At 55.6% G+C, this 10,443-nt stretch overlaps 1 protein-coding gene across 2 annotated transcripts in view; it reads right to left on the reverse strand.

Annotated features, from left to right (window-relative positions):
* The window catches only part of HPSE2 (heparanase 2 (inactive)), a 112,277-nt gene extending 103,495 nt beyond the window's left edge, over positions 1–8,782 (reverse strand). For both annotated transcript variants that reach the window (XM_063339899.1, XM_063339898.1), the window contains exons 1-2: positions 8,516–8,782; positions 7,323–7,480 (exon numbers count right to left, since the gene is read on the reverse strand). In XM_063339899.1, coding sequence (XP_063195969.1) covers positions 7,323–7,480; positions 8,516–8,775 — 418 coding nt within the window. In that variant the 5' untranslated portion in view covers positions 8,776–8,782. The remainder of the gene's footprint in view (positions 1–7,322; positions 7,481–8,515) is intronic.
* Positions 8,783–10,443: the final 1,661 nt, after the last annotated feature.

Genomic DNA, 10,443 nt, shown 5'->3' on the forward strand with positions numbered 1-10,443 from the left:
TACAAAATGCCCAGTGACTGTGAAATTGGGAACACAACTTCTATTTAGAAAGCCTGAAGATTTCTCAAGCCAGAAACTGCATCCTCATCATGTCTGTCTTCAATAGGCAAGTTTCTGACACGTTAGTAACATTCCTTTCTTTTAGCTGGGAAAAATTCCCTGACAATGAGTTCCACAAGTTATTTCCCACTATATATACATATATAAAATCACATTTGTTTGGTTTATATGTAATAAGTCCACTGGATGCTCCCTATTTCTTGTGTCATGACAACAAGGAAATAATCATTCCCAAGTTCTCTTCTCTCTGTGCCACTGGGTTCTCAGCATTTATCATATTCTCATTTTTTCCAAGTTGAAAAAAAAAAAAACAAACCCTAATCTCTACGACTGAAAGCTGTGACTTTGATCACTTCCATCACCCTATTCTACACATCCATATTCTTTACCCTAATTAGTATGTCATCACCTAGTTTGCTTATAGCATAAAATGTTCTCAAAGAGTTTCTCCAATTCTTTTCTAATGTTCCTAACATTGGATTCACCTTTTCTTCCCTAAATGTATCCCGAGACCAATCCATAATAAATTCAAAACATTTTCCCCGAATGGCAACTGCTAATTTAGAACCTATAGTTGTATATGAAAAGTCACACGGGTTTCACCCGCGCATGTAACTTTGCGTGAGTCACTTTTAATTCATAAGAAGAAGATGTAGCATAGAAAGAAGTGTGGAACTAGCAAAAATATGCCATGTCTTTTGGAGAATTTAGGATGCTTATTATAAACAATCAAACGTATAACCACAGAAATCTTTCATCTCACCCATATGCCAGCAAATAGCTAACAAATCAGCAACTAATTGCCCGAATGCGCCGTTTCCTGCAGTTAGTAAAGCAATCTTCATGCATGATTCTAGCAAAACAGTTTGAAATTTAGAAAATAAAATAAAAATATGGAAAAAAGCAGGCAATTTTTGGATGCACCTCCCACATAGGCAGTATCTCCTTTACCTTGTAAAGGCTTCCTACAGCCTTTTTTTTTTTTTTTTTTAAATTTATGAGGAAACAGCTGAGCACTGGAGCTCCTTCCATGGAAATCCCCGCCAGGCAGAGCAGGTTGCAGCTCCTTCCCTGCAGTCGCGGACCCTGGGAACTAGAGGGCAGGAGGGCTGCCTTGGAGCTCAATGCCAAGGCACGGAGCAGCCTGATCTGGCAAATCCCAGAAGACTGAAGGACATCAGAAGATCTCCCTGTCTTGGGGACCGAATGCTTGCAATGTCTGAAAAGCTGCAGCGCTCCCAAAGGGGCTGCTTTTTAAATACACGTGGGGTGAAGAAATGACCGTTTCCTCTGCAAGCTCGGAAAGGACAGATGCCTAAACTGTAAAGGGACACTTAGGCAGACAAAAAAGGGGCTCTGGGTGACCAGAAACCGAAGGTGATTCCTTGAATAAAGGAAAACTTGTTTGTTCATTCTTTCTGGGATAACAAGGATGGTTCTTCATGCAGAAACACCTGCTGCAAAGTTTTAGGAGCTGGCAGAGCCAGAGGGGCAGTCCCAGCCATATGACAATAACCTCCCTTGCTCTGGCTCTGGTATCCTCATACCCCATGATCACCCACATGATCCTGCTCACTAAAACCACAGTAAAACAGTTGCCTTTTTCTTTTTCCCCTGAATTAGTTTACTGCTGTCTTAGCAGAGGATCAGAAATGTGCCCGAGCAAACACAAGGGAAGCAGCAGAAGGACACAGCGCAGGGTAAAAAGAAGCCATGGGGACTGACCCTTTTGGTGGCAGAGAACCAAGAGATTAGCTTCACCACCTTCAGGACACAGTTCTGTACGATTTAATCTGACCAAGGCGGAGGCTGCTGCAGTCCCACCTTTCCCTGCAGGCGTTCCTTTCCCAGCACTGTCCTCTACTCCTCTGTGGTCACACACCATTAATCAGCTCAGGCGGCTGAAGGAGCTGAAGCTCCTCTCCACCACCAGGTTTTGGCCAGCCGAGTTCCCTGAACTGACTCACCACATAAACTCAGGCTCCAGGCACAGGAGAGCGCAGGAACATGCCAGAAGGGGCAGAAAAGCAGGAGCAGCATCCCTGGCTGAGGTCAGGTCCAGCCCCCGTGCAAACACACACACATCTCAAGGAATCCTCCGGTCATTTAGCAGTTAATTATATTCCTTTCCACTCGACACCTAAGACCCTCGCACACCCTAGAAGCCACCTGTGCAATACAGGCTGAGCAAGGGTGAAATGATGTTCCCACTGCGGCACAAATCTCGAGGTTAAGATGCAGTGCCAGGTACCTGAAGGCATCCGAAGGAACGGATCCCAGACTGAAAGGATGCCCAAAACCCCATGCCAGGATTACACAGCATCATGTGGATTTTCCCACGCTATACAGCAAAACCTCCTGACTAGTATGGAAGGCATAAGAAACACGTCTTTTTCCATTTTTTTGTGGTAATTGGCCATTCTTCCAGATACCCAGCATCCTCTCCAAAAAAGGAGATAAAACAGAAGGAAGTAACTTACCAGTAATTAAGAGAGTATTTTTGAAATGTGTTGTCCATATGCACTTCAGCTCAGAAACTTTTCTGACGCACTACCTACAGCATGCATATGGGCTCCTCTTCCCCTCTCCCTCCCAGGACCCACACAGGGCCACACTGTCCGCGTGTGGTAAATGTCCTTTGGTCTCTCCTCAGCCACACAACCCCAAGAGGCTACACAAAGCCTGAGGGACAGGGTGGAGAAGCCATGTGCTTGGGGCAACACATCTTGAAGGACTCCATCTACGAGTAACTTCTCTTTTCCCCTTGAGTTTTCCTTCATATGCACAGGAGGAAACTCTAAGCAATGTTAATGTCACCGTGGGTTGTCCAAAGCTGATCTGTGTGATTTTGAGGTGAGAGGCAGTTGACGGCCGCCCTGCAGACGAGGAAGTTCCACATGAACCCACCAAACTTGTGCTGTAGCACCAGCAGGGAACTTCTGAAATGGGCTCTAGGTTCAGGCACTGAACAGCATCCCTTCCCGAACCAACACCATGTCTCCATGCCACACATAACACTCCAACACAGAGCTGCAGGGCAGCACGCCAGTCAGGTTTTAGCAAACCCAACTTCAGAAGAGGTTTTGTACCAGCAACTATAGACTGAGTGAACAGGTAGCCCTGTGCGTTTGCTCCAAAAAGGAGCTGCTCAAGCCTGTTTTCCTGGAGACCAACATTTCTTATTGTCCCATACCTCAAACCCGAGTGGTCCTTGCCACGTGCGAGGCAGTTGAAAGGACAGGCCAAACAGATTGCTTGGTAGACAATCCAACAGCAAAAGGAGAAGCAGGTCTACTACATAGACTGAGGATGAGATCTTACACCTTGGTACCTGCCCAGGGATCAGACACGTGCCTACAGCAGGAGAAACACATCTCCAGAAAACAAAGCACAACTCTCAGCACAGCTGGTGAAGAAAAACAAACTCAGCAAGGCACATACAAAGAAACACGCTTTAAGGGAGAGAAAAGTCTCTCAGGCTAAAAATGTTACACCTCTTGATCATCAAATGTCAAAAAGTCTCTGGCACAGCCCTACCTCCCCATACCACAGAGCCTGACATACATTAAACTGGTTTTCTGTTCATAACAGACCGCAGGCTGGCCAATGCCACATCCAAATAGGGTGGACTCCAGGAGTGACAATGCAAAGCAGGGGCTGCACAGGATGGCAGCCACCTGATGTACACGATAGACGGGGGTGTTAATACAACAGGTTAGTTGACCTTAGCTGACCTGTCTAATAACAGATTATTAGATGACCTTCTAATAATTAGCAAGGTTCAGGGGGTACGTATAGCCGCGCTGCCATCAAGAGGGACTGCACGCCCTACAGCTCACCTAAACCATTCACCAGAGGCAATCACTTTTATGAGGTGCTCTGTCAGGTACGGACAAATCTGCCACCAGGTGATTAAATTGCTGTGCCAGCTTTATATGCGGTGTCGAAACCAGTTGCCACACGCACCCTCTTCGTGGGCATCACAGGCTGCCACCGCAGATCTCTCACCGCTTCGCTACCTTTACTGCCCAGGCATGACCGGTCTGGACTGGGGTGAGGCTGTTCGGAGTTACAAAGGAAAGACGCCGTACACACCTGGTATTACACAATACTTCCAGGTTTGTGCTTCCAGGAAGAATTTGTACAAGAAAAGAATGACCCTGAAGCCAAAAGGAAACACCTTGTTTCCAGGAAAATGAAGTACATTTTAGATACGAGTCAAAAGCAACTACCAAAACCCTCAGAGAGCACCCATGCTCTCTGTGGAGGAAAGGAGAGGAAGAAGATGAGGTGGTGAACCCAAAGGCAGCCCTAAGTAAAGGCAATTTTCAGAAGGTGGAGGTATGCATGGCTGTAACGGTTTGAAAGGGAAATAAATATAAACAGAGGGGAAAGAGTAGGGCAAATCTCTGAGGAGGCTCGATCATCAGGAAGGTAGAGCATTACAGAGATAGAAGAGACCACCAAAGGCAGCAGTGAGGAGTACCTGGTCTGGAGGGCAATGGGGTGCCCTAGGGGGATTTATAGCACAAAGATCCCTGCGCCGAGATTCATTCAAACTCCAGCAGGCATGGTCACAGGGCAGAGGATGCATGAAGGATGCTGCAGAGCAGTCTTGTTACGGCTGCCCCCCATCTGAACACCCGAGATGGCCACATTGGTGTGGGTTCTGCGAGCACGCAGAGGAGCGCAGCTGCCTGTGATGTGACCACCACTCACAGAGTTACGCACTAGTAACTGCAGTTCTCTGAGCAGTCTCGTACACGTACCCTTCGCCTCTCAGTCCTGCACCCTATTGAGTTGCTGCAGCTGTGAGGAACATAAGATGTGCCCTTCCCTCCCCATCTAGACGCAGGCCACGTGGGGACACGAGGCACAGGAACACCCGTGGGGGCTGCAAAGAGAGACCAGGCAGTGGGGTGACAAGCCTGGGGTGAGTCCGTGTGCACCCACAGGGTGGACAGGCAAAAAGACAAACACTCGAAGCACAAAACAACCAAGCTATCACTTGTCATGTCACTAAAAACCACCAAGGTGGTGCATAAGACTTAGAAATTCACTGATTTCTCTTTTAATTATTTTCTGACTTTTTTAACTAATCGAGCTCCCCAGCTTCTTCCCCACTCCTGTGCCACTAAAGCTCAGACAAGAAATTTCAGAAAACAGATGCTGGACCTACAAAAGCCCACAGACATAGAAAACAACCCCAACCACTCCAGATAACTTGGGAAGGAGAAGGGGTACCTAGAGGGATGCCTGCTGGCTTCCCCCACGCTCAGGTGCTGATTGCCATCTTTTTTCTGTGCTGTCTGCTCAGGCTGTAAGTTCTTTGCAGCAAGAGCATCTGCTTGCGCGTTTGTGCATGCCCTGATCCCAAGCAGGTCCCGGGCGAGCCACAGATGAGGGAACAAAAACCAGACCAGTGCTCCAAAAGGAGAAGATGGCTGCTCAGATCCAGTACAGCGGGGCAGAGAGTTGCCGTGGCATCAGGATTTCATTTTGGAGAACTGGATCCCTCTAGTGAAGCGCTCAGTGCAGCCTCAGCACAAAAAGATGCAAGCTACTAGCAACTCTAGCCCTGGAGTTTGCACACAGATCTTCAGAACAAATACGAAAGCTTTGCTTCCAGGCAGGAAATCCCTTTTACCACACCTTTCTGATTTACACCGATGCTTGATACACACCACATGTGTCCCCTGCCTCCCTCACCCGCATTTGTAATGGTTCTGTTCCATATTTAAGCGATGAAAAGTTAAGACCTGTGGTTACAACTTCTATGAGAAGCTTCATTTTGAAGGGCTGCTACATTTCAACTTTATTGCCACGAGGAGAACTGAAAAAAACCAAAAGATTTCAGTCCTTCCCGAACATGAAAGCTGTTGTGAAGACATTTAATAAGTGTAAGTTCTCTCCTGCAAGCTGTTGAAATATTGGAAGTGGGAAAATTTATTCCTACAAATGTTTTGTACGAGTCCCATCCACAATTTTATGCACTACACTTATTTTCTTCTGCTCAAGGTGCCTGCAGTAGGTTTGGTCAGCATTTTCTCCTGAACTGCATCTCAGTAGGCAGAGCTTACAACAAACCCGTTGCCTGAGATTTGTTACAAGGAGAAGAAAAACAAGGAACAACATCGGGATTGCTTCGGCCCGGAGACTAAGTGAAAGACAGAGCATTCAAACTTACCCACCTGCCTGCGTGTGGGAATAGAGGGACATTCATCTCGGTGAGATCAGATGTTACATGGGGGAACAGCGGGAGCGAGAGCCATCAGAAAACTGGCAAATGCATCTGCTTTTTCCATTCAGCACTGTGCTGCTGACTAGATCTCTGCAAAACTTCCTCTGTTCCACAGACCTGCCCAGTGGGATCTGTCTGGCATTAATTGGCCTTCAAAATTACTTATGGAAATATCTTTAGCTAATTTTTGTAACTCATTGGGTAAGAAAAAAAAAGTTGGTTTTGGTTTTTTTTTTATATAAACAAGGAAGAGAGAAAAATCAATAAATTCTTGCATGTGGACATGGTATTCTGCTTCTTAAAATAAATGCCTGAGGACGGAGACTTGGCCTTGACTTTTCTACGAAGTTTCTTTGTGCGAATTAAGGGCCGCAAAAGGTGAAAAGCCTTTTGTGCCGATGAGGACCGCTGGGGAGGGGGGCAGAGCCGCGGAAAGCCCTGGGCCAGGCGGTGACTTTCGGAAAGACCTACGATGGCAGAGCGCTCCGGAGGGCACCGACCGGCGGGGACCGAGCGGCCCAGCCGGGACCAAGCTCAGCGGGGAGCCCCGGGGCTGCGGCGGGCGGAGAATCAACGGGGAACGACGCCGGGGTCCTTGGGGAAAGGCCGGGAGAAGCGCGGGGCGGTGCGTGCTCGGGCATCCCGGGGCTGCGGTGCCCGGTCCCCGCCAGCGGCCCGGGCAAAGCCCCCTCCGCCGCCGGCGCTGCCCACCCGGGGTTTGGGAGCGAAGTGAGCCGGAGAACGCGGCGGAGCGGGGGCGGGGGGTGGGATACGAAAAGCCCCGCTCCCCGGTGCCGGCCTTTTGTTCCCGGCAACGGACTCCGCCGAGCTCCCCGGCTCCCCCGGCTCGGGAAAGAAGAGGTACGGGGGAGGGTCCCCGCCCGGTGCCCGCACTGCCCGGGCACGGCACGGCCCAGCCCCGCCTGGGCGCAGGGAGCCCGGAGCAGGCGGAGCGGGACCGCCCGGCGCCCGCAGCCCCCCGCCGCCGCGCCCGCCCCCCGCCCCGGCCTCAGGAGCTCACCGTCCTCGTAGTTCTTGAGGTAGTAGTCGGGGCCGGGCCCGCCGCGGCTCTTAGCCGGGTTCTTCACGTTGTGGAACTGCAGAAAGTCCGTCCTCTTGCCCGCGAAGCGCAGGAAGGCGGGGGCCAGGCCCCGCGCCAGGGTCACCAGCCGCCGGGAGCTGGGGAGAGGAGAACGGGCTGAAGGCGCCGCGGGCCGGGCCGGGCCCTCCCCGCCCCGGTACCGGCAACGACCGGCGGCCGCGGGGCTCGGGGACCCGCCGTTGCCCGCCCGCCCCGCCCGGCGCGGGTACCACCGCGGCGGCGCCCGGTTGCGGGGCTTTACACCCCGCAGCCGCCCCGCCCGCCGGTGGTGGCTCGGCGGCCGGCGGGACGCGGCTTTTCCCCCCGCCACCAGCCCCTCACACAGCCCCGGACAAGTGCAGCGGCGTCCCCGGAGATGGCAGCGCTCAGCGCCCCACGCGGGACCGTGCCGTGGCCCGAGCCGCCGGGGAGGGGAGGGAGGAAAGCGGGAGCCGGCCGGGCTCCCCTTCACCGGCGCCTTCCCCCCGGAGATGGAGGCGGTAGCCGGAGGGACCCTCAGAGCGGGCGTGCGGAGGAGACCCGCTCTCCCTCCCCGACTTACCCAGCAGGGAGAGGGATTTCTGGCCGTCCCGGCGCCTCCAGGCCGCGGCCGCTCCGCTCCGCACCGCCGGTGGAGCCCAGCGCAGCTGCAGCCCGGCTCTGCCCCCCGCGCAGGGCTGGAAGTCCGGGGAGCGGAGGGCTCTGAAGACCTGGCCGACACCCCGCTCTCCGCCCGTCGGGACCTGGGGAAGGCTCGGCTCGGCAGGCGACCCCGTTCCTGCTGCTGTTTTTTGTTGCTTTGGGTTTTTTGTTGTTTTTTGTTTTGTTTTGTTTTTTTTTTTCCCTGTGCTGCCTCGGCCCCGTGTTGTGCCTTTTTTTTTTTTTTTTTTTTTCTTTTCAGAGAAGCGGTTGTTGGAGCGAGGGGAGCACGACATTTTTGCAGTCATAACTGATAAGTCTCCGAAATGCTTTCTCCATTGCAAACATGTGCATCTTAATGGAAACCATGGCCTCGCTCCCTCCGTCACAACAAGCGCCGCCAGCAGCGCGGAGCCCGGCAGGGCTGGGCGGCGGGGCCGCCGGGGCGCCCCGCGGGCGGCGTGGGGAGGGCGCCGGGGGGGCTCCTGCCTTACCTTAAGAAATCGAGCCAGCCATCATGAATGATGGAAGGGTCCAGCTGCAGGGAGAGGAAATTCTCACTGATTATCCTGACAGGGCTCTTGGTGTTGACATCAAGGAGAATGAGAGTTCTTCCCTTCACACCTGGAGGTTTCTCCACCGGCAGCGCTCTCCTGTCCCCGGCCTGGGAGGGCAGCGAGAAGGTGGCCATGAGAGCCAGCCCAGGTGCCATCAGGGCTAAGAGCCCGGGGGGGCAGGAGCTGGGACAGGGCATGCCGGAGAGCAGGAAACCCCTAATTAACTCGCTGTCTGCAGGGGCTCGCTGGTGGCTAATTGTCCTTATCTAAAGTGTGGGGCGCTCTGCCTTTTTTTGCAATGTTTTGGTGCTGGTGGAGGGGAACTCACGCCCCTGACCAGCCTTTCTCGCAGCCGGTGCCAAGACTCCTTGCAGCCAGCACCGCCCCTTTAAGAGATGCAGGCTCCAGACATTTTTAACTTTTTGAAGGTAAGGGGAGGCTCCTGGTTTAACCCCCTCGGCTCGGGACCCGCCGGCCCTCCGCAGCCCCGCCAGCACCGGGCTTTCGCTTTCCGCTGCCGGAGCTCCTGGACCTCGCAAAACCGAGCCGGAGCCGGGACACCGAGGCACCGGGGATTTCGGCGGCCGCCCAGCACGGCCCCAGCTTGTCGCCGGCTGCAGGAACGGCCGAGGCGGTAAGGCAGCGGGGGTGGCCCGGGCTGGGGGCAAGGGGGGGTTAATCACCCCGAAAAAAAAAAAAGCCCTGCCCGTGGGGTGAGCTCGCCCCGAGCCGGGACCCGCGGTGCTGGACGAGGCCCCCGGGGCTGAGCGCTGACCGCTCCGCGGGACCCGACGGGCGTAGCGGGGCTGGGGGCCGCCGGCAGCCCGGAGCCCCGGAACGGCACGCAAGGCTCGCCCTGCTCGGAGCCATCGGCTCGGCACGGCCGGCGCACAAAGGCCACTCGGGCACGGCGGGGAACCGGGGCACGGGGAATCGGGCCGCCGGCCGCCCTCTCCCGCCGGCCTCGAGGCCCGGCGGGGTCCGACCCGCGGCGGGAAAAGGGGCGGCGGCGGCAGCGCCCGGTGGGGAAACGTCTGCATCGGGGGTGCAAAAGGACAGCCCGGGGCAGGACGGGCCGGGCTGGGCGCGCTGCACTGGTGCAAGCGGCCGCGGTTCTCAGCGCTGGGTGCAGGCTGGGGGCATCCGGCCCGCGATCGCTGGAGGCATCCCGGGAGCGATGGCCCACTTCAAGGAGTGTCCACCCGAACGGGGCATCCTTCCCCGCCAGCAGCCCGTTCCCGGGCAAGCCCCGAGCTCCGGCACACCAGCAGACAGCGAGCTCCGGGACACGTAACGCGCCCTACCTGGGCCCTCCGCCGCCGCCGCGGCCCGCCCCGGTTCCCCCTTGGCCCGGTGCCGCTACCCAGCCCGGTGCGGTCCGTCGGGGCCCCGCAGCCCCGGGGATGGGCCGCCCGCAGCACCATCTGCTGGTGAGGGGCCCGGCCCGGTGTGGGAGCCGGCACCCACCTGCGGACAACCCCCCCGGTGCCGGGGTCGGGAGGTGCCGGGCCTGCGGGGAGCAGCGGGGCTCCGGGGTAGAGGCACAAATCGCTCCCGGAGCCGAGACGGCCGGACGGCGGGGACCGACCCGCCTGCAGGGGTCGGGTACGAGCGGCGAGCGCTGCAGGGCGGCTATCCCGGGACCCTTCCCACTGTTTCGGTAGGGCTCTCTGCGCTGGGAACCCCCTCCCACTCCTCCCGGTGCCCGTGCGGAGCCACCTGCGCTCCTCGTCCGCCTCAGCCGGGGCCCGGGAGGCGGAGGGAACGGACCCGGTGTCTCCCACGACGGCAAGTCCCGGAGCCCGGTGCGCTCAGCGGAGCCCCGCAGTGGGGCCTGGGTCCCGGAGAAGTCCACAGGCAGCGTC

This window comes from Chroicocephalus ridibundus, chromosome 6 (genome assembly GCF_963924245.1).
Source record: "Chroicocephalus ridibundus chromosome 6, bChrRid1.1, whole genome shotgun sequence".
NCBI lineage: Eukaryota > Metazoa > Chordata > Aves > Charadriiformes > Laridae > Chroicocephalus > Chroicocephalus ridibundus.